This window comes from Salvelinus alpinus, chromosome 2 (assembly GCF_045679555.1).
Source record: "Salvelinus alpinus chromosome 2, SLU_Salpinus.1, whole genome shotgun sequence".
Lineage (NCBI taxonomy): Eukaryota > Metazoa > Chordata > Actinopteri > Salmoniformes > Salmonidae > Salvelinus > Salvelinus alpinus.
The window spans coordinates 36,215,639-36,240,202 of NC_092087.1; the positions used below are offsets into that span (position 1 = coordinate 36,215,639).

General features: G+C 43.0%; 2 protein-coding genes across 11 annotated transcripts in view; both read left to right on the forward strand.

The window, feature by feature from the left end:
* prkcda (protein kinase C, delta a) overlaps positions 1-12,429 on the forward strand; it is a 29,488-nt gene extending 17,059 nt beyond the window's left edge. The window contains exons 8-18 of the mRNA XM_071376426.1: positions 475-604; positions 700-800; positions 4,270-4,363; positions 4,641-4,771; positions 4,999-5,172; positions 5,474-5,565; positions 10,080-10,142; positions 10,405-10,543; positions 10,724-10,912; positions 11,030-11,158; positions 11,421-12,429. Coding sequence (XP_071232527.1) covers positions 475-604; positions 700-800; positions 4,270-4,363; positions 4,641-4,771; positions 4,999-5,172; positions 5,474-5,565; positions 10,080-10,142; positions 10,405-10,543; positions 10,724-10,912; positions 11,030-11,158; positions 11,421-11,579 — 1,401 coding nt within the window. The 3' untranslated portion in view covers positions 11,580-12,429. The remainder of the gene's footprint in view (positions 1-474; positions 605-699; positions 801-4,269; positions 4,364-4,640; positions 4,772-4,998; positions 5,173-5,473; positions 5,566-10,079; positions 10,143-10,404; positions 10,544-10,723; positions 10,913-11,029; positions 11,159-11,420) is intronic.
* Positions 12,430-14,328: 1,899 nt separating this feature from the next.
* LOC139559953 (scm-like with four MBT domains protein 1) overlaps positions 14,329-24,564 on the forward strand; it is a 33,150-nt gene continuing 22,914 nt past the window's right edge. For 2 of the 10 annotated variants that reach the window (XM_071376439.1, XM_071376510.1), the window contains exons 1-6: positions 14,347-14,625; positions 14,990-15,075; positions 17,866-17,933; positions 18,063-18,378; positions 18,520-18,720; positions 19,006-23,867. The gene's annotated coding sequence lies outside the window, so the exon portion shown is untranslated. Of the gene's footprint in view, positions 14,626-14,989; positions 15,076-15,410; positions 18,379-18,519; positions 18,721-19,005; positions 23,879-24,564 lie in introns of all 10 variants that reach the window. The other 8 variants (XM_071376473.1, XM_071376465.1, XM_071376480.1 and 5 more) reach the window with 8 other exon arrangements.

Sequence of the window (24,564 nt, forward strand, 5' to 3'; positions counted from 1 at the left end):
AATCGGATGAGGTCCCCTCACATTCCAGTCAATATTAATCAATAGAGTGGACAAAAGAGCACAGATAACTGAGCTTAGTTACATTCAAAAGTGAGGGATTCTGCATTCACTCACACCTGAGGAGTGGTGAGAAGGGGCATGTTCTGAGTGAGAGAGGGGCTTAAATAAGGCCATCTGTAGACTGGAGATAGAGCAGGAGAGGAGACCAAGAGAAAGTGTGTCTGTCAGTCTGTGGCCTTCTAAGGAACCCCACTAACACTACTACAGGAAGCATCACACCACGGGATGCAAAACAAAAGGAGAGGGGGAGAGAGCATGGAAGGAGAGAGAGAGACAGAGAGAGAGAGAGGAAGAGAAATGGGGATGATGAGACAGGTGCGCAGGGCCATGAGGTACCCTCCCAGGCGGGTGTTTTGCCCCCAATTGGTACCGATGGATCTGGGTGTTGATGAATTGTGTGTGTGTCCATCACAGTTCCAGAAGGAGCGTTTTAAGATTGACATGCCACACCGCTTCAAGAACCACAACTACATGAGTCCTACCTTCTGTGACCACTGTGGCAGTCTGCTGTGGGGCCTGGTCAAACAGGGCCTCAAGTGTGAAGGTAGGGAGCTGTGTGTGTGTGCTGTGTCTGATGTGTTTGTGTTGTCATTGTATTTACCTATACAGTATACTGTAACTCTTTCTATTCTCTTGTAGATTGTGCCATGAATGTGCATCATAAGTGTCAGGATAAAGTGGCCAACCTTTGTGGAATCAACCAGAAACTACTAGCTGAAGCACTTACTCAAGTCAGCCAGGTAAGTGAAAGAGTTTGTTGTGTGTATGTGCAAGCGAGCAGGCATATATGTATCTGTGCAAGAGTGCAGGCATGTGGTCTGTGTGTCCCGTGTATGTGGATGTATGTTCTTGCAAGCGATTGCAGCAAAAGCAGTCATCTCACTGTGATGTTCTCAGATGGATTTAGAGCTCTCAACATGTAAAAATACATAATCATTTCGTGGAATTGAACAAGACCACTTTCTCTTGGTTACAGACAACCAAAATCAATATGTGCTTAAAGCTGAAGTTGCAACGAGTCAGCAGGCATTTCAATGGCGTCTCTGCGTCGCTCAGAGGACACTGGACAGACAATGCTCTGTCGTCAGTTATATGAAATGGTGCCAATTTTGTACTGTCACTAAGTATGATCATATTTATTATACAGTTATAAGACAGGTGAAATATTATAGTAAGTAATTTAGAATTAGATTGTTAGTATATTTAGAAAGAATTTCAATCATTTCAAGCCCTATTCCCCTACTTTTGTTCAATAGGGAAACAATCGTACATGATTTTTTATATTTTCATATTTTTCTCATATTTGTACTGTGAACTTGAGCTTGTGTCCTCAAAAGTGACTACACATCACCGATGTATACATTTTCTTTACCAGAAAGGTGAGATTTTAATCTTTCTGGCAGTATAAGAATTGTTTGTATTTATTATCAATCCCCATTAGCTGCTGCCAAGGCAGTAGCTACTCTTCCTGGGGTCCAGCAACATTGGGGCAGTTATACATTTGAAAAACATTACAATAAATTCATAACAGATTTCACAACATATTAAGTGTGTGCCCTCAGGCCTCTACTCTACTACCACTTATCTACAACACAAAATCTATGTGTAAGTGTGTGTATAGTGCGTATGTTATCATGTGTGTATGAATGTGTCTGTGCCTATGTTTGTGTTGCTTCAGAGTCCCCGCTGCTCCATAAGGTGTACTTTTAAATCACATTTTACTGCTTGCATGAGTTACTTGATGTGGAATAGAGTTCCATGTAGTCATGGCTCTATGTAGTACTGTGTGCCTCCCGTAGTCTGTTCTGGACTTGGGGACTGTGAAGATACCTCTGGTGGCATGTCTTGTGGGGTATGCATGGGTGTCCGAGCTGTGTGCCAGTAGTTTAAACAGATAGCTCGGTGCAGTCAACATGTCAATACCACTCACAAATACAAGTAGTAATGAAGTCATTCTTTCCTCCACTTTGAGCCAGGAGAGATTGACATGCATATTATTAATGTTAGCTCTCTGTGTACATCCAAAGGCCAGCCATGGTGCCCTGTTCTGAGCCAATTGCAATTTACCTAAGTCACTCTTTGTGGCACCTGAACACAACTGAACAGTAGTCCAGGTTTGACAAAACTAGGGCCTGTCGGACCTGCCTTGTTGATAGTGTTGTTAAGAAGGCACAGCAGCGCTTTATTATGGACAGACTTCTCCCCATCTTAGCTACTGTTGTATCAATATGTTTTGACCATGACAGTTTACAATCCAGGGTTACTCCAAGCAGTTTAGTCACCTCAACTTGCTCAATTTCCACATGATTCATTACAAGATTTAGTTGAGGTTTAGGGTTTAGTGAATGATTTGTCCCAAATACAATGCCTTTAGTTAGTACAGATTGAAAAAGTAACGGGCCTAGACAGCTGCCCTGGGGAATTCCTGATTCCCCTGGATTATGTTGGAGAGGCTTCCATTAAAGGACACCCTCTTTGTTCAGTTAGACAGGTAACTCTTTATCCACAATATAGCAGGGGGTGTAAAGCCATAACATATATGTTATGGCTCCCTTAAAGGGGTCCCCCCCCCCCTTTAAGGAACTCAGTCTGGCTTAACTTACTCTTGTTGAAATAGTAGAACTCTTGAGTTGAAATAGTAGAATGCACTAGGTGCAATTTTGAAATTGGTTAGCGCATCATCAGTTCCTCTTGTCATGTTAGTCATTGCATACCATAAGAGAGCTATTACTTGTCAGAAATGTCCAGATCAAGTTTGGTAGAGCAAATTGGCCAGTGTTACCTAGTGTTGATTTTTCAGTGTAACATTTCTAGTGTTGATTCAGGAGTTGTTGTCTAGTGGACGGGTGGGGTGTTGGGGTTGAGATTTGGGTTAGTGGGGTTGGGGTTGGTGGTGATGGCCCTTGCCCTGCCGGTGTAGGAAGTGGCCCCTTTTCCAGCACAGGTTGTAGCGGCGTGTAGAGATACAGTCTGAGGTGGGATGGATGTCTTTACAGATCTTACAGATGATGGCTGTGCAGGTTGCGGCCAGATGGCCCAGTTGGCCGCAGTTCCTGCATAGTTTGGGCATGCCGTAGTAGTGGACGGAGCACCTGTTGGTCCCAAGTGTGATGGTGCTGGGGAGGTTTTGGACTTCGCCCACTCCATTTGATCCGGTCTTAACTGGACCAGCCATTTTTGTGCCCAAGTCCAGACATTGTTACCTTTCCTTCATCCATAAGCCCTTCAGGTGTCGGGTGGACCGTGGACTGGGGAGTCAGGTCGGGCCGCGGTCAAGCCACTGTTACCTTTCCTTCCCCAGTCCTTCCGGGGTGTCGAGTGGTCATGGACTAGGGGAACAGCACCAGCCGCGGTAAAGCCACCAAATCAAATACAAGAGAGATAGATGGTAGAGAGAGGGATACAACCCCAGGACATCCCCACCACACAGGGTTGGGCATAATAAAGAGAAACCAGAGCTGTAAATAGTTACATTTTAGGTCCATTTATTTGGTTATTTCAAAATTCATTACATGTTAAAATTTCAAATCAAATTCCAATTAATAAACAATTCAAACAACAATCTGAGGAGCAAGCAGCCATGGAAGGGTGCTCGAGACCCAGAAGGCTATTGTGTCAATCCCCTGTGGTCCGCTCGCTCCTGGTGAAGGTCTGGTGTTTGGTCCCTCCTCGTCTGGTGGTGGGACTGGCCAATTGGTTCTGGATTGGTGCTGGGACTGGTGCTGGATCTGCAGAGGGGAGGAATGACAACCTGAGGAGCAAGCAGGCACACAAGGGAGCCCTAGATCCAGGGGTCAGTGATAGCATTCCCCTGTTGTCCGATCGCTCTGGGTGAAGGTTGGATGTTTAGCTCCCCCTCCTCCCTCTTGTGGTGGTGGCTGGTTCCTGGTTGGTGCCGGTTCTGCGAGAGCGATAGTGGGAGGTAGGGGTAGAGAGAAATGGAGAGAGAGAAAGGGGGGGTTGGGAGTAGAGATTGTGTCCATCGGCCCTGGCTGGTTTGGAAAGTTTACCGACAAATTTGTTGTTTCCATCAGACTTCAATCGCATAGAAAAGTTGGATGGAAACGTGGTTAGTGTTGATTTAAGACTGAAGAATTTGCTGTGTGGATATGTCAGTGGTGAAAAGGAAAGTGTTTTTATTTGCTTCTCCCTCTCATCACCCTTTTGTAAACGTATTCTCTCTCCCTCTGTCGCCTATATGTCTTTCAGAAATCCTCCTCTCGGCGCTCAGACCCAACCCTACCTGACCCAGATATAGGGGTCTATGAGGAAGTCATTAGGAACTCCATTGGTGGTCTGGATGGTCAGTGTGTGTTTGATTTTATGAACATATTTGATGATGATGTTAAATTCACTGAAATCAAGTTGGTGTAAATTGTTTGAAGACAAATATGTTTTTATATATACCTTTACAGAAAAAACACGATTTAACATGTGAAAACATGTGTTTTTGGAACACTTCACATGATCACTTGTGAAATTCGTGTGGTTTTTCCGTAAGGGTAATGTTAATTATAATAATGATGATGATAATGACGATTGGGATGATGACTTTATAATGACCTGTGTGGGTTCCCCAGATGGCCCCTCCTATGCCAGGCTGTGGGAGGGCTCAAGCCCTCACCCCCCATCTCGCCTCACCCACCTGACACGCATCAACGTAGACAACTTTGTCTTTCACAAGGTCCTGGGCAAGGGCAGCTTTGGCAAGGTAAGCCTGGTACAGCAGACAGTCAGGATCCTAAAGCACCACAGTTCACATACTGGACACCAGTAGACACAACAGACTTTATGGGAGAATATTACCACCAATATAATATTTAAATCAGGTTCACCCCTCTTCTTTTGTTTTCTCTTGTCTTCTTCTCTTCTTTCCTTTATTCTGTTCTTATCCTCTCATTTTATTCCCCCTACTGTCCCCCACCCTTCTCTCCCCAGGTCCTGCTGGCAGAGTTGAAAGGTCAGGGGGAGTGGTTTGCGGTGAAGGCTCTGAAGAAAGACGTAGTGCTGATGGATGATGATGTGGAGTGTACCATGGTGGAGAAGAGAGTCCTGGCCCTGGCCTGGGACAACCCCTTCCTCACACACCTCTACTCCACCTTCCAGTCCAAGGTACAGACTGTAGCCCTACACACACACACTCCTTGGTACTCTTACTGTGTGTCATTCAGGCTATTTCAGCAACATATAGCAATGTGATGTGCTGAAGAGAAGCAAAAACACAACAGAAAGATTAGCCGTTGTTTTTTTTCTGATTAGCATTAGCAAAAGATAAGTGTCTACAAAAGCTGTCCCCAATAAGAAGTGATTTAAACGCATAACAAACTCGCTTTCATAGCTTATTACACTACTACTGTACTAGGTACTATACATTATGTGTTATGATGCCTGACGTTGACTGTGTTGTCCACAGGAACACTTGTTCTTTGTCATGGAGTATCTGAATGGAGGAGACCTAATGTTCCATATTCAGGAGAAGGGACGCTTTGACCTCTACAGAGCAACGTGAGTTTCACCTGTCAGAAAGACTGATAGTGTATAGATTCAGATAGTTTGAGTGAGGTCAAATACAGAGTAGGTACAGAGTCTCGTGGCTGTTGAGCACTTCTGAGTGTGTATCTGAAACTGGATGTTAAACTAACTGGTGCTCAGCTTGGGATTATGAAGATGTTCAGTCCTCGGGAGCCTGTATAGCCTCTGTGCTCAGGACAGGTGAGATGAGGAGACATTCACTTCGACACGGTTGCCAACGATACCTGATCCAGCATGGGATAGACAGTTTCAGAGAGAGAGAGAGATATTCACCCTCTCGCTGTATTAATCATTAACCAATGTTTGCACACCACACAAGCCGGCATCGAAGAATGGAGTCTTGGTTTGGTTTCTTGGACAGATTGGTAAACTGCTGAGTTTCCAATGAGTTTCACTATCTCAGAACATAATGAACCTGTTTATCTATTCACTGACTGACCCTAACCTCTTAACCCAGTGGCACAGACACAGTGGGCCACGACCAAAACACACAACAGTAAATACACACTGTTTCTTACAGAGTTGCCTCTTCACCATTTGGCATGTATTGTACGGTTCCATCAGACACACTGTGTGTGTGCGCGTGTGTGTGTGTGCATGTGCGTGCGTGCCCACATGAAAAACGGCTGCCTACATTGAGACCCAATCACTGGCCACTTTAATAAATGGATCACTAGTCACTTTATACAATGCACTCTAAATAATGCCACTTTAATAATGTTTACATATCTTACGTGACTAATATCACATGTAAACTCAGCAAAAAAAGAAACGTCCTCTCACTGTCAACTGCGTTTATTTTCAGCAAACTTAACATGTGTAAATATTTGTATGAACATAACAAGATTCAACAACTGAGACATAAACTGAACAAGTTCCACAGACATGTGACTAACAGAAATGGAATAATGTGTCCCTGAACAAAAGGGGGGTCAAAATCAAAAGTAACAGTCAGTATCTGGTGTGGCCACCAGCTGCATTAAGTACTGCAGTGCATCTCCTTCTCATGGACTGCACCAGATTTGCCAGTTCTTGCTGTGAGATGTTACCCCGCTGTTCCACCAAGGCACCTGCAAGTTCCCGGACATTTCTGGGGGGAATAGCCCTAGCCCTCACCCTCCGATCCAACAGGTCCCAGACGTGCTCAATAGAATTGAGATCCGGGCTCTTCACTGGCCATGGCAGAACACTGACATTCCTGTCTTGCAGGAAATCACGCACAGAACAAGCAGTATGGCTGGTGGCATTGTCATGCTGGAGGGTCATGTCAGGATGAGCCTGCAGGAAGGGTACCACATGAGGGAGGAGGATGTCTTCCCTGTAACGCACAGCGTTGAGATTTTCTGCAATGACAACAAGCTCAGTCCGATGATGCTGTGACACACCGCCCCAGACCATGATGGACCCTCCACCTCGATCCCGCTCCAGAGTACAGGCCTCGGTGTAACGCTCATTCCTTCGACGATAAACGCGAATCCGACCATCCCCCCTGGTGAGACAAAACCGCGACTCGTCAGTGAAGAGCACTTTTTGCCAGTCCTGTCTGGTCCAGCGACGGTGAGTTTGTGCCCATAGGCGACATTGTTGCCGGTGATGTCTGGTGAGGACCTGCCTTACAACAGGCCTACAAGCCCTCAGTCCAGCCTATCTCAGCCTATTGCGGACAGTCTGAGCACTGATGGAGGGATTGTGCGTTCCTGGTGTAACTCGGGCAGTTGTTGTTGCCATCCTGTACCTGTCCCACAGGTGTGATGTCCGGATGTACCGATCCTGTGCAGGTGTTGTTACACATGGTCTGCCACTGCAAGGACGATCAGCTGTCCGTCCTGTCTCCCTCTAGCTCTGTCTTAGGCGTCTCACAGTACGGACATAGCAAGGTATTGCTCTGGTCACATCTGCAGTCCTTATGCCTCCTTGCAGCATGCCTAAGGCACGTTCCCGCAGATGAGCAGGGACCCTGGGCATCTTTCTTTTGGTGTTTTTCAGAGTCAGTAGAAAGGCCTCTTTATTGTCCTAAGTTTTCATAACTGTGACCTTAATTGCCTACCGTCTGTAAGCTGTTAGTGTCTTAACGACCGTTCCACAGGTGCATGTTCATTAATTGTTTATGGTTCATTGAACAAGCATGGGAAACAGTGTTTAAACCCTTTACAATGAAGATCTGTGATGTTATTTGGATTTTTACAAATTATCTTTGAAAGACAGGGTCCTGAAAAAGGGACGTTTCTTTTTTTGCTGAGTTTATATACTGTATTTTATACCATTTACTGCACCTTGCCTATGACGCTTGGCCATCACTCATCCATATACTTAGTGGGGCAAAAAAGTATTTAGTCAGCCACCAATTGTACAAGTTCTCCCCCTTAAAAAGATGAGAGGCCTGTAATTTTCATCATAGGTACACTTCAACTATGACAGACAAAATTAGAAAAATAAATCCAGAAAATCACATTGTAGGATTTTTAATGAATTTATTTGCAAATTATGGTGGAAAATAAGTATTTGGTCAATAACAAAAGTTTCTCAATACTTTGTTATATACCCTTTGTTGGCAATGACAGAGGTCAAACTTTTTCTGTAAGTCTTCACAAGGTTCACACACACTGTTGCTGGTATTTTGGCCCATTCCTCCATGCAGATCTCCTCTAGAGCAGTGATGTTTTGGGGCTGTTGCTGGGCAACACGGACTTTCAACTCCCTCCAAAGATTTTCTATGGGGTTGAGATCTGGAGACTGGCTAGGCCACTCCAGGACCTTGAAATGCTTCTTACGAAGCCACTCCTTCGTTGCCCGGGCGGTGTGTTTGGGATCATTGTCATGCTGAAAGACCCAGCCACGTTTCATCTTCAATGCCCTTGCTGATGGTAGGCTTTGTTACTTTGGTCCCAGCTCTCTGCAGGTCATTCACTAGGTCCCCCCGTGTGGTTCTGGGATTTTTGCTTACCGTTCTTGTGATCATTTTGAACCCACGGGGTGAGATCTTGCGTGGAGCCCCAGATCGAGGGAGATTATCAGTGGTCTTGTATGTCTTCCATTTCCTAATAATTGCTCCCACAGTTGATTTCTTCAAACCAAGCTGCTTACCTATTGCAGATTCAGTCTTCCCAGCCTGGTGCAGGTCTACAATTCTGTTTCTGGTGTCCTTTGACAGCTCTTTGGTCTTGGCCATAGTGGAGTTTGGAGAGTGACTGTTTGAGGTTGTGGACAGGTGTCTTTTATACTGATAACAAGTTCAAACAGGTGCCATTAATACAGGTAACGAGCGGAAGACAGAGGAGCCTCTTAAAGAAGAAGTTACAGGTCTGTGAGAGCCAGAAATCTTGCTTGTTTGTAGGTGACCAAATGCTTATTTTCCACCATAATTTGCAAATAAATTCATTCAAAATCCTACAATGTGATTTTCTGGATTTTTTTTTCTCATTTTGTCTGTTATAGTTGAAGTGTACCTATGATGAAAATTACAGGCCTCTCATCTTTTTAAGTGGGAGAACTTGCACAATTGGTGGCTGACTAAATACTTTTTTGCCCCACTGTACATGTACATATTCTCATTCACCCCTTTAGATTTGTGTGTATTAGGTAGTTGTTGGGGGAATCGCTACAGTCGCATTAATATCTGCTAACCATGTGTATGTGACAAATAAAATTGGATTTGATTTGATTTAGTATACAATGGAATAAATACTATAGTATTCACTGTTGTGTTTTTAAAGACTTTATTGTAGTATTCACTGTAATTTTTGTGGATATTAAAAACAATCTTTTAAAAATCTACCTGCAGTAGAGCATGCTGGGAAATCTGAAAATGATGAGCATGGTTTTGCTGGGACTGTTTTACTCTCCACAGAGTAAAACGGACACAATCATAATCTCACACTCAACACTGCTTATTAACACCAACACTGTTTTTTTACACCACTAATGTTAATTTAACTGCTGAATCAACACTGGAATGTTACACTGAAAAATCAACACTAAGTAACACTGGCCAATTTGCTGTGTACTTGTTAGTGATTGTGAGTGTTGAGTGAGAGTCGAGGGAGAAACCTGTCTGCACAAAATCCACTTCCTGTCAATCAATCAGTCTCTTAATCCTAATCTCTCCATCCATATCAAGGCCCAATCAGTTCCCCTGCCCCAGAGGTGAAATGAAAAGCAGGTCAGAGATAGGCCAATCCTTTAGCTGTGGCTAGGCTGGGGCCACTGGGCCAAGAGCATCTCTCCGGTTTCATTCATCCTTACAGTATGAAGCCATTGTTCAGCTGTCTCCTCTGTGTACCACTCTATACAAATGGCATCTTCAGTAATGCAGCTAGCTACACACTGGACTGGAGTCCTCAGGGACAGACAGCATTGTTCAGGGGCCAACTCAATAGGGAGATGGATAGATAGAGTAGTACTCTGCTGCCAGCTAGCTGGACCTCTAGACTGTGTAGTGATGTTTATCTTTCTTTTTCCTCCCTCCTTTCTTCTCTCCCTCCCTCCAGGTTCTACTCTGCTGAGATCATCTGTGGCCTTCAGTTTCTGCACTCCAAAGGGATCATTTACAGGTAAGTCACAAACACCATCATCTGCAATCTAATGTACACTCACTAACCTTCACTCACTCACTCAATCACATTACCATACAGATAAAAGAGAATGGCCAGAGCACCTCCACCAAGGATTGATATAGTGATAGTATCACATTGTGTGACAGTGAGTATGTGATTATAACTCTAGTCACCCTCTCACCCTTTCCCCTCCACACCTTTCTTCCCATTCTATCTTTCCTCCTACTCTCCCTTACTTGTTTTGTCTCTCTGCCCTCAGAGACCTGAAGTTGGACAATGTGATGTTGGATCATAGTGGTCACGTAAAGATAGCAGACTTTGGCATGTGTAAGGAGAACGTGTTTGGGGAGAACCAGGCTACAACCTTCTGTGGGACTCCTGACTACATCGCTCCAGAGGTATGGAACACAGACATATACAAGGCTGCATCATCTCGAACGACACCCTATTCCTTATTTAGTACCCTGCTTTTGACCAGAGCCAAAGTAGTGCACTTAATAGGGAATTATTTGAAAAACAATCACTGTGAGGGTCTCACTATGATGATGTCACTCACCGTGTCTTCCTGTCACTTTTAGATCCTGCTGGGTCAGAAGTACTCCTTCTCTGTGGACTGGTGGTCGTTTGGAGTGCTGCTGTACGAGATGCTGATTGGCCAGTCCCCCTTCCATGGTGATGATGAGGACGAGCTGTTTGAGTCTATCCGTACAGACACGCCCCACTACCCTCGCTGGATCACCAAGGAGGCCAAGGACCTGATGGAGAGGGTCTGTATGCCCCCCCCCCCCCATACAGTGTCCCAATTCTACCTCTGAGTCTGTTTCTCTCCTCCTTCGTGTGTTTTTATCCCTTTCTCACTGTGTTTCTCTCCTCTGCCCCTGCAGCTGTTTGAGAGAGACTCCACTCGCAGGCTAGGCATCGTGGGTAACATCCGTGTTCATCCCTTCTTCAAAACCATCAGCTGGCCCGCCCTCGAGAAAAGGGAGGTGGAACCCCCCTTCAGACCCAAAGTGGTACGGTCTAGACATGAGGTTTTATAGTGATGATATAGGACAGTTGTAATAGGCCTACCATAATATAACATATTTGGGGTAGTTTCAAAGGGGAGAAGAGTGACAGCCATTCGTGTATCAAGTCAAAGATCTACAGTAATTCAACTACCGAATGCTCTGTAGAAATCAGGCATGTGCTGTATATTATTTGATTCATCACTTACTGTCTCCATCTATCATGTATCCTCTCTTCTGATTGGCATATCTCTTCTGCCAATCACAGAAAGCCCCAAATGACTGCAGCAACTTTGACAGGGAGTTCCTCAGTGAGAAGCCCCGCCTCTCCCATGGTGACAAGAACTTCATGGATTCCATGGACCAATCAGCTTTCGCCGGCTTCTCCTTCATCAACCCAGAGATGGAGCACTTCTTGGAAAAGTGACGGAGGGGCCTCTCAGCCAATCCCCATGCTCTTAGTTCTCAATGACATCACTGGGGTCATAGGGGAAAGGTGAAGCCAGGATTACATTACTACTGTTTTAGGGTCACTTTGTCAAGGTGTCCTCATTCATGTGATCAAACCTTCAACTTGAGTGAGCTGTTCTACGTTCAGTATTTGTGACTGTAATAGAAACACAAGTTTCCTCTTCGGGTTCTTACTTAGTGAAACTATAAGAGTTAAACTTATACAGGAATTGGCCTCTGTTGTATAGATAGGTGTTATTGTGTGCATGCTAGAGTGTCCAGGTGTACTAGGGGCCTTATATTTTAATGGTCAGACGTGTGTGTGTGTGTGTGTGTGTAAGGGAAGGGAATGTAAATGCAGGGGGTTTGTGTGAATGAGCTGTTTGCATGCATAAAGACCTCATACCATTACCAACCACCTCTCAATCTCAACAACCTCTGAATGTGTGTCACGTACTCTTGAAAGATTAACTGAATCGAAGTTCAGTTTGTCACTGCATGGGGAGCCCTTGCATCTACTAGCCAAGTACGAGGGAGTTGTGGTCATTTGGACTGTTTACCATAACAAGACCAAGTTCAGACTGAGCAACTACAGGTATCCCTGCCATTCCATGTAGCGTCATCTGGGACAGGGACAGATTTGGTGTAAGTGAATAAGTGCTTATTGTGTATGATGCTATATGAATGTCTTTATTTGAGTGGTACTTAGCGAGATTCTGTATATAGATCTATATGTATATTGTTGTTGCGTATATTATTGGTGCGCTAAGGATTAGCTTTTTTTACTGTCTCCATTTTACATCTTAATAAAAAATCATCAACTCCCAGTGTCTTTAGTCACTCACTTCACTCTGTGATGAACATACAAAACACAGTGATGTTTTATAAACCACTCTGTGAACTCATCAAGAAATTGCCTATTAGCAAGATTAACCAATCAAATATCTTTGCTTTCTGCAAATTGTGAACTTTTGTTATTGTATGTTTATTTGTATGTGATGTTGACTCTAAATTAAATTCCCATGAGAATTTACCTTAATTTCTGATTTAGTTCTTGTATCTAAAAATCAATATTGGAGGTACCATGCCTCCTAGCGGGTCACTTGCATAATGTACACATCGTTCTGGCGACGTAATGGGTCTTCACCATAGATACTGGTCGTTACTAGTTACCACAGCCACAAAGTCATACCCTATTTACCCCATCACAGAGAAATCTGAAAATAAAGTCAATCATTGGTTACAAAGGGATTTATCTCTGAATGGTAGAATATTGCTCACAAAGGCTGAGGGTATTTCCAGGCTCACTTATGCTGCATGCCGAAAATCAGATAAGCAAGAACATTGATAAGATGCTTTTTAATCTTGTATGGAAGAACAGGACACATTATATCAAGACATCTGTGATTATGAAGAGGATGGTCTCAATTTTCTTGATTTTCCCACTTTGAATAGCACTCAAGATTAATTGGATTAAGCAATTCCTGAAGAATCCTAGCTGTATATGGAATTGTATCTCTGTATGTTTTTTCTTATTTAGGTGGCCTCAAAATGTTCCTAATGTGTCATTACAGTATTGAAAAAATCCCGACTAATTCATCTAATTTCCATAACAATCCCTTTTAGCATGGTCTTTGAGATACAAGCACAATTTTTCTCCATATAGATATTTTATCTGGAACAATAGATTTAGGCATTTTATACAAAGGCAAGTCCTTGTTTTTTGAGAAATGGTTCCAAAACAATCTCCTATTGGTGAGTCAACTGTTTGTTCAATGATAAAGGTGTTTTCTTTTATTATGCCAAATTGTTTAGCTTTTCATAAGATACTGATAACTCCAAAGGAATTTACTGTAGTTTTTTATGCAATCCCCTCTGTAGTTATTGTACTTTTTAAGGATGTAGCCAAATCTATGCCCTCTTCTTTACCATCTCTTGATCGAGCTGACTCACCAGCAGGCAAGATATGTTTCTCTCCTACTGTTTTTAACAACGTTAGGAAAATACGCACCTTATTTTAATGTAATATTGTTTCAGTCCCATATGTCATGTCTTTCTGGAATGGGCTTTTAGGAAATATTCAAAAAAATGTTTGGTCTCTCTTTTAACTAATAAGATGACATACGTTTCATATAAATGAATCCACAAGTGCTACCCTACTAAACATGATCTTGAAAAGTTAGAAAAATACATGAATATTTATTATTATTATTTGGTTTTACAAAGTAAAGCAAAGTCTATGCAAAGCCTTTCTTTTTAATCCAAGTCATTGTTATTTTAGCTAAATTCCATATTCACAAATGTAAATGTATGCGTCAAAAGCCTCTGTTATTTTTGAGAATGAAATTGAACAATATATAAACACAATTTCTTCTTTCATAACATAAAAGAAATAAAAACTTTGAATGAAGGTTTTTATATAATGTATTGTCTTTATTCCCTTGACTGTTGTTTGTAATGTGTGTATACTCTGTTGTAGACTCTGTTTGTTTTTCTATATTATATATTTGGAATTGCTTTACAATAAACAAAATAAAATATATAAAAAAATAAACCTGCCTATTTCTAAGATGTATTTGATTTGATTTTGATTTGATATCTTCTTAAACTGTGATTTTAAACCTTAACCACACTTCTAACCTTATGCTTACCCCTATCCTTAAATGAAAAAATAATGTTTTCATACATTTTTACGATATAAATTAACTGCGCTATGTAGTGCAATCGACGTAATGACGTTCCATGTATACGGAAGTTGGGTGCATGAAGCAGAAATCTCTCTAACTAGCTGTAGTCAGATATGTTCAAACCAGCCACCAGAAAAGACCAATGGCACTAAAATTGCTACAGATTTTAACTGTCCGTATCTTTGATTATGCCCCTTTTCACGGTGCACTTTTAGGAGAAACCTCATCATACAGGCAAGTAAGGAGGAGGACTAGTTAACTGTTAGCTGCAAGATGAGTTCCCAAGATGTGCTGAAGAATGCCTCTACTCTCGCATCATACAATGTCTGGCCTAAGGTAATATAGTTATTATATTTAGATATGATGTCAAACAAATTGTTGCACTTGATGACAGCTAGCTAGTGTTCTTGCTGAAATTCCTTATATCCACTCGCTCAGAGTAATGTGTGGAGGACAGTTTTAAGTGCGTTGTAGAAGAAAGATCCGGGTGGTGTAGCTACTTTTTCTGAATGCATAGATTGTGTAGCAGTTGTTGATTTGATTCGTGTGTGTGTGTTGCCCTGAGGCATTGAGTCGTAAAATATTAAAGTGGCAGAAAGACATCTACAGAGCAATCTCGATTCCACAGTTCACTGATTACATTTTATATATTTTGTATATCTATCTGTGTGTGACTGAATATGCTCCTGATGATTTTTAGGTCATGTTTCGTGCACTCACCTTTCTGCTGAACATGTTCACGCTGCGCTTTGTGTCCAAAGAGCTGATTGGCGTGGTTAACGTCAGGTAAGGCTGGTTTACTACACCTGGGGTGTATTCATTACTCGGATTCCGTTGCAAAACTTTTGGCAAGGGAAACTGTTTATTCCAAACAGAAAACATTTTACAACGAAAGCGAGAGTTTCTATAGGACAAATTTCAAGTAGGTCCCTCCCCGTTTAGTTCGTTTGCTCTTTTTGCTTCCATTGGTTTCTTAAACAGTTACCATGATGAATACACTCCTGCTGCAGTATGAGCTGCTGTGAACCTGCAGTGAAACAAATACTAACACCACATACTGTGTGTGTGTGTGTGTGTGTGTGTGTGTGTGTGTGTGTGTGTGTGTGTGTGTGTGCGCACAGGTTGACACTGCAGTATTTCATGCTGTTCTTCTTGTCCAGAGAAGCCTTCAGGAGAGCCTGTTTGTGTGAGATTAGACCATGTTGAGAAAGCATCATCAACCATAAATGGGGGAAAAGCTGGGTTTGAGGCTACCGGAGCCAAAGAAGAGGTTGTTTGAAACCCAAAGTGGCGCCTAAATTGATTCCAGATCTTCAATGTTGTTTTGACACATATATTTTTGGTGAAGGAGGAGTAAGGGCCTGTAACGGAGGAGTGAGCGAGGGAAGACAATGATGCCAGTATAGACGAGGCAGCCTCCATCTCTAGCCAAATTGGGGGTGGGAATATCTCTCTGCTCTGCAACCAGTAGTGAATGATCCTAAGGTTAGCGGCCCAATAATAGATTCTCAAATCCGGTAGAGCTAGACCGCCGTCTGGTTTGGGCCTCTGCAAAAGCTGTTTTCGCATCCTGGGGGGCTTTTTGTCCCATATAAAGGGTAGTATTAGGCCGTCGATCTTTTTGAAAAATGTATTGGGAAGAAAAATCGGAAGGCACTGATAGAGATATAAGAATTTTGGGAGAGTATTCATTTTAACATAATTAATTATTGCGACTAAGGAGAGTTGTAGCAAAGACCAGTGTTCCAAATCGTCCTTAGTACGGGTTAAAAGAGGAGCAAAGTTGGCTTGAAAAAGGTTTTCAAATCTGATTGTGACATGTACCCCGATATAAATAAAACTACTGTGAGCAATTTTAAATGGCAAGTTATGTAAAGGGTCATTTTTTGGGGCCATATTCAGCGGCATCAATTCGCTTTTACTGAGATTCAGTTTATACCCTGATAAGTGACCGAAGGATGTGAAAGTGGCAAGGGCAGCAGGAACAGAGACAGAAAGGTTGGATGTGTATAATAATAAATCATCTGCATATAAAGACAGTTTGTATTCGTGTCCGTATCTGACTATACCTTTGATGAGGGGGTTGGAGCGAAGTGTTATTGCAAGTGGTTCTATGGCGAGGGCAAACAGTAATGGACTTAAAGGGCAACCCTGGAGTGTCGATCGTTGCAAAGGGAAGCAGTCTGACTGAGTGTTATTAGTCCTGACAGAGGCTTGAGGGGATAAGTACAGAAGTCTTATCCAAGCCATGAATTTAGAGCCAAAGCCGAATTTATTTAGAGTGTAAAAAAGGTATTTCCATTCCACCCGATCAAACGCTTTCTCCGCATCCTGAGATATAATGGCTTCAGAGGTATTGACGACAGAAGGATTATATATAATATTAAATAATATTAGAAGATTGAAGAATGAGTGTCTATTTTTAATAAAACCTGTTTGATTCGGTGAGATAATTGATGGGAGGACTGTTTCCAGAAGCGTTGCCAGAAGTTTGGCTAGAATTTTATAGTCAACATTTAGCAGGCTAATTGGACGGTATGATGCATATATGGGGCTTTGGTGAAAATACACACATCAATATAAATACAAAATACAAGCAGAAAGAACAACATGGTCATAGAAAACAAGCACATTCATCAGTAATAAGGTCCTCAATTAGCCTTTTGAATTGTCCTAGAGGCACCAAAACATCACATTTAAGAACATTTTGAAGATTGATCCACAAATAATGTGCAAGAAAACTAAAAGGATAGGTGCAGAGGGTGTAGTCAGGGAAAGAGGATAGGTGCAGAGGGTGTAGTCAGGGAAAGAGGATAGGTGCAGAGGGTGTAGTCGGGGAAAGAGGATAGGTGCAGAGGGTGTAGTCAGGAAAAGAGGATAGGTGCAGAGGGTGTAGTCGGGGAAAGAGGATAGGTGCAGAGGGTGTAGTCAGGGAAAGAGGATAGGTGCAGAGGGTGTAGTCAGGGAAAGAGGATAGGTGCAGAGGGTGTAGTCAGGGAAAGAGGATAGGTGCAGAGGGTGTAGTCAGGGAAAGAGGATAGGTGCAGAGGGTGTAGTCAGGGAAAGAGGATAGGTGCAGAGGGTGTAGTCAGGGAAAGAGGATAGGTGCAGAGGGTGTAGTCAGGGAAAGAGGATAGGTGCAGAGGGTGTAGTCAGGGAAAGAGGATAGGTGCAGAGGGTGTAGTCAGGGAAAGAGGATAGGTGCAGAGGGTGTAGTCAGGGAAAGAGGATAGGTGCAGAGGGTGTAGTCGGGGAAAGAGGATAGGTGCAGAGGGTGTAGTCAGGGAAAGAGGATAGGTGCAGAGGGTGTAGTCAGGGAAAGAGGATAGGTGCAGAGGGTGTAGTCTGACTAAGCTGTATTCAGTAGGATGTGTTGGTTACAAGGGAGTATGGTTAGAGGGTTGTGTGTACATAGAGGGTATGGTCATGAAGTAATATTAACTTTATAATAAGTAATGTTTTGAGTAAATATTAATCTGTATAGATGAAAATGGTATTTCATGATGCAACCCTCACAAGTAACTGTGGAAGAGTGTCTACTAAGCTAACTGTTATTAACTGTCCTGTCCTTCGTAGCTGGTGTACACTATGTCTTTTTCGTCAAAGTCCTTGAGAGGGGACGGGATGTCATGCAGCAGAAACAGGTCAGAAAGCAGAGTCGGCCAATCAAATACCTGTCACTCATTTCACCATTTATAAAGTTGGCTATTACACACCTAATAGCTCATGCATGTGCATTGATGCATTGATGCTTATTGCTGATTGGTCTGCAGGAGAAGGTTGCCATAGCAGCTGAGGTTCTGGAGTGTCTGCTGAAGCTGGTGCTTGTGATTGGTCTGATCATCACAGTGTTTGGTTACACCTACTCTCACCTGGTTCTAGACCTCTATGGGGAATCAGCAATGATTTGAATGATCCAATTCCTCAAGCTACTGTTTTTTTGTGAGTGTTTGTGTGTAATAATATGTGTGTTTATATTGAAGGGCCCAGTCTATTGTGATGCTACATCTCCTATGTACTCCTGCTAGCCATTAATGGAGTGACTGAGTGCTTTGTCTTCACTGCCATGAGCAAAGAAGAGGTCGACAGGTGAGAACACACACACACACACACACACACACACACACACACACACACACACACACACACACACACACACACACACACACACACACACAGAGTGTATCAAGTTGCTTAAGTTGCTTAAGCTGCCCTCTTGTCTGTCCCCAGGTATAACCTGGTGATGTTGCCTCTGTCCATCTCCTTCCTGCTCCTGTCCTACATGCTGACATGGTGGGCAGGGGGCATTTGCTTCACCCTAGCTAATTGTCTGAACATGGGCCTGCGTATCATCCCCTGCGCGGCTTGAGGCCCTCCTCTTTCGTGCTACTGGCTCTTGCTCTAAGCGCAGTCTTCACCGCCCTCTCTGAGGTACCACACTATAACTGCTCTCCTCACTGCTTTGCTGTACACACCACATCCTGTATAAACCAACCAATCACATATCAGCCAATCACACTTCTGTCTTTCACAGTTAGTAAAATGGTTATTGTGTCTATCTTACCACCATAGAAATGGGAGTTAGAACATAAACTATATGTCTATGCTTACCACATACTCAGAGATTATAGTGAGCCAGATTCTTATTTTTGTGTATTTCTTTACCATAGAATCAGATTCCTCTCACTCCCATCTGTCTGTACTCTGTTGTTTCAGGGTGTGTTCTGTTGTGATGGAGGATGGTTACTAAGTCTGGTTCACATCGCCGTGGGGCCCGGGTGTCTACTGAGTGTATTTGTCACCGTTCTTCTTACGAAGACAAAACTTGTTCAATTTGTTAAGAATGAACTGTTACCTCGCTATGGGAAGAAACACAGCTAAACCTGCCCAGCAGAGGAAAGATAAGGACCTATATTAACTTGCCAGCTATAATGGCAGAGAGGAAAGGCGAGAGAGACAGAATGGCAGAGGATGGATAGAGCAGAAGACAGTGACTTGGAAGGGAATGTGGAAACGGCTGCAATCCTAAGTAACCCTGTCATGGACTGAGGGTGAATTCAGAATGAGTGGCTCACTGGCCAAAAACTGTTTAATTGTTCCTGAGTGTGTGTGAGTGTGTGTATTTGTGCGTGTGTATAGGTAACTGCCAAAATAAAGGTACCTTGGCATATATTCTACAAGTGTCTGGAACTCTATTGGAGGGATGTGACAAATGTTCCCTCTAAACTCTACACGGGTGCACAGCTCCCCGGGACTGCCGTACAGAAGAAATATCAGTCCGCGCAGAGAAGCACAAGGTTGAACTTCACTCAACTTTCTACAGTTTTCCCCCTTAACACTATCAAAAGGCCCCTTTACTGTGGGAAGTGTGATCGAATCAACACAATATTAGTCACTTTCAGTGCAACATCGCGAAACAAAATGAACTATGTAAGAATTAGTATGCAAGGAGCCTCCCACAGTTGCTAGCTGTGCCACTAGAGATCCTGGCTCATTCCAGGCTCTGTTGCAGCCGGCCGGGAGACCAATGAGGCGACGCACAATTGTCCCAGCTTCGTCCGGGTTAGGGGAGGGTTTGGCCGGCAGGGATGTCCTTGTCACATTGTGCTCTAGCGACTCCTGTGGCAGGCTGGGCGCATGCACACTGACACGGTCGCCAGGTGTACGATGTTTCCTCCGACACATTGGTGTGGCTGGCTTCCGGGTTAAGCGGACATTGTGTCAAGAAGCAGTTGGGTCATGTTTCGGAGGACGCACGGCTCTCGACCTTTTCCTCTCCCGAGTCCGTATGGGAGTTGCAGCGATGAGACAAGACTGTAACTACCAATTGGATACCACAAAAAAGGGGTAAAAGTTCAACAAAAAATAATAATTAAATAAATGAGTATGCAATACTTTTTTATTTTATTTTTATTTCACCTTTATTTAACCAGGTAGGCTAGTTGAGAACAAGTTCGACCTGGCCAAGATAAAGCAAAGCAGTTCAACACATACAACAACACAGAGTTACACATGGAATAAACAAACATACAGTCAATAATACAGTAAAAAAAAGTATATATACAGTATGTGCAAATGAGGTAGGATAAGGGAGGTAGGCAATAAATAGGCCATGGTGGCGAAGTAATTACAATATAGCAATTAAACACTGGAGTGAAAGATGTGCAGAAGATGAATGTGCAAGTAGAGATACCGGGGTGCAAAGGAGCAAGATAAATAAATAAATATGTATGTGGATGAGGTAGTTGGATGGGCTATTTACAGATGGGCTATGTACAGGTGCAGTGATCTGTGAGCTGCTCTGACAGCTGGTGCTTAAAGCTGGTGAGGGTGATGAGTCTCCAGCTTCAGTGATTTTTGCAGTTCGTTTCAGTCATTGGAAGCAGAGAACTGGAAGGAAAGGCGGCCAAAGGAAGAATTGGCTTTGGGGGAGACCAGTGAGTGTCACGGCCGATGAAAGAACTGGACCAAAGCGCAGCGTGGTGAGCGTTCATTTTCCCTTTATTTAAAATGATGCCAACAAAAAAATAAACCATACAAAACGACCGTGAAGCGTAAGGGCTATAGTGCCACAAACAAAGACAACTACCCACAACGAAAGGAGGGAAAAAGGGATACCTAAGTATGGTTCCCAATCAGAGACAACGATAGACAGCTGTCCCTGATTGAGAACCATACCCGGCCAAAACATAGAAACACAAAATCATAGAAAACAAAACATATAATGCCCACCCCAAATCACACCTTGACCAAACCAAATAGAGACATAAAAAGGCTCTCTAAGGTCAGGGCGTGACAGTAAGATATTCCTGCTGGAGCGCGTGCTACGGGTGGGTGCTGCTATGGTGACCAGTGAGCTGAGATAAAGCGGGGCTTTACCCCAATTTTGGATTGGAGATACTTAATGTGAGTCTGGAAGGAGAGTTTACAGTCTAACCAGACACCTAGGTATTTGTAGTTGTCCACATATTCTAAGTCAGAACCGTCCAGAGTAGTGATGCTGGATGGGCGGCCAGGAGCGGGCAGCGATCGGTTGAAGAGCATGCATTTAGTTTTACTTGCATTTAATTGGAGGCCACGGAAGGAGAGTTGTATGGCATTGAAGCTCGTCTGGAGGTTAGTTAACACAGTGTCCAAAGAAGGGCCAGAGATATACAGAATGGTGTCGTCTGCGTAGAGGTGGATCAGAGAATCACCAGCAGCAAGAGCGACATCATTGATGTATACAGAGAAGAGAGTCAACCCGAGAATTGAACCCTGTGGCACCCCCATAGAGACTATGGAGTACGACTCAGCCCGTACTCTACACAGACCGGTGCGGCATAACCAATCAGAACTGTAGTCGGCCTATATGCTTATGGACCTGTGCCATTCACTTTGAACTGGACTGTTTACAGCATGAGCGGTCGTGAGCAATGCACTTGTTTTGAGATCAAAGTGAGAACTGCATGTAGCCACGTGTGCATATTTGTTCATATCCTTTGCTATGTAAGTTATTAGCCCAGTTATAGATCATTTGTAGTGGGCAATGGGGGAGTGATTGCTTCCTACAAGAGCTGAAAACGTGTACATTGTTAGACATCTTTGAAAAGTGAGTCAGGCAAAGAGCTTTTTTTTGTCTTAAAGTGGCAGTGTTGTATTTTGAGACAGGTTTGAATAAACTAAGTAGCCAATAGGCAGAGGGTAGCATCATTTGTCTGATTATCTGTAATAATGGTATGGGAATAATAATGCATTTTATTTTGTAATGGGGTTTCTTGCATCAAACAACACATTTTCAGTGACCTTGTCTGAAGGACAAGTGGTTATAAACAGGTTAATGTCAAGTCCTGCATGTTTTTAAAAGTCTTGTAGACTGAATGACAGAACAGCAATTTCCATGTTCAAATGTTATGGTATGCATTTTATCCATTGTTTTTGATGGAAGGCAACTCTGATAGGCCTACAGTATGATCAAGTAGCCTACTTCACCACTGTCTGACACTGTAACTTAAAGCTGGTACAGCCTGTGTTCACAGCAAACATGCACTGGAAGTTGCACAGACCTGACATTTGATCAGTGGTAAAAAAAAGGAGGGAACATTGGATGTGACCATATACTTCCACAAGAAGGTGGAAAACGCTGTGTCAGGCGCCGCTCCAGAATCTCCCATAAGTGTTCAATTGGGTTGAGATCTCATATATACACCCCCTTTTGAGACCCCTCTTTCAAAGTCACTGAGATCTGCTCTTTCAGCCATGGTAGCCAAAATAATCGTTAACTGGGCATTTTTATACATGACCCTAAGCATGATGGGATTGCTTATTTAACTCAGGAACCACACCTGTGTGGAAGCACCTGCTTTCAATATAATTTGCATACCTCATTTACTCAAGTGTTTCCTTTATTTTGGCAGTTACCTGTGTGTGAGCAAGTCTACAGTCATTGGAGCAAGCACTATAAACACTGTTTCACCTGCACGTTTTGTAATGCTTGAGAGGTACTTTGTATTTATTTTATTTTTTATTTAACTAGGCAAGTCAGTTAAGAACAAATTATTATTTGCAATGACGGCCTACAGGTGTATTTTGGCTGATTGTGTTGTTGTAGCCTAGGCCAGATTAGATACTTGTGCATAGAAGGCGCATGTAATGTAATGTATCTACCAATTTACTCTGCATGATGGCAGCAAATATTGTCTAGTATAAATATCGGGAGTATTCAATGGAAGTATTTGCGTCGAGTTTTCCCACCACCCAACATCTATCCTTTAGTGCGTCTCTTGGTGCTGTTGCCATGGAAACGGAGCAGACCTAATTACTGCTTGAGTCTCCACCCTGCGAGAGAACAAAAAAAAGTCTATAGTCATATGGAATCTAAGTCCTACCTGCCGAGTCTAAACCAACGTAGTCTTTTGGCCTACAGAAATATACCATACAAATGAAAAGTTGCCTTTAGTCTATAGAGAATTGGATGCAGACAAGTCAAAAGATAGGTTATTGAATTGCATTGTTTGTATTAACTAGGTAGCTAGTGTGCTGTATAATTTATTGCCCAGCACAGCCAGAAGAGGACTGGCCACCCCTCAGAGCCTGGTTCCTCTCTAAGTTTCTTCCTAGGTTCTGGCCTCTCTAGGGAGTTTTTCCTAGCCACCGTGCTTCTACATCTGCATTGCTTGCTGTTTGGGGTTTTAGGCTGGGTTTCTGTACAGCACATTGTGACATCGGCTGATGTAGAAAGGGCTTTATAAATACATTTGATTGCATGGCTCACGACGACAGCCTGTGTAGGCCTATTTTCTTTTGCTTATACTTGACCCCGTGTCGTTGTTTTTGAATTGATTTAGATATGCTGTTGTAATTGAAACAAAGACAACACAAAGTTTGGGGCAGAGTATGTTCATATTTTTCCTCTAATCGCTGAAATATATGAACAAGTCCATCGGTGCGGGACGCCTTTTCCTCTTGACAGCCCCAGGTTGAGAAAGTGAATGATCGAGCATGCGCAGTTGAGGTTTGTGACATATTGCAAGGAAGCAGAGAACAAGAGAGGCAGGCGAGGGAGATGTTTTAAATTTACTTGGAAAAACTAGGAAAAGGTGAGATTCACGTAAGTTTATAAAATACTTAGCTAATATTTACAATATACTAATGGGCAAACGTATTTTCAACTGCCTTGGTGGCTCACGTGTGTTTTTTCCTGGTGTCAAAGAAGCTGTGTTGTGCTCGATTGAGTACGCAGCGCCATACTAATACTTGACATTTCAGCTGCAAACTTGCTCGTGGACAGTGGAAACGGTCTGCAAGCTTTGCGCACCCGATCATTTTCATTGCACAGATTGATATCCACGATCAACATTGCAAAACCGCCAGAGGCACGCCTGGTTGTGTTATTCTCTTTTCAATGTTGTGAATTCAATTTTGATCACGACCGCAATATAGAATTTAAAGTTGAGCTGGGCGCATGACGCCTTTGCCTGCAGTATTGTGTCAACAGATTGTCATATTGCTGATGCTGACACAACCTTTCCCTGAAAAGTCTGACTAGTTTTTTTGTAGTCAAGATGTGTTTTATTTCATGGTTGTTTAGCTTGCGATGTATCATTGCAAGCGTCTAATGTAACATTGTAAAATAATATACAGTGCAGCCTATTACACCGTTTCACGCTAGTCTGTGGCAAAATGTGACCTATACTGTTTCTTACAACCATTTTAGCAACCTAACATAAACAAAGTATTAACATCTGTGTAGGCAGGCTTTAGCATTTTTGTGCTGGTTTTGCCACGCCATAGTCA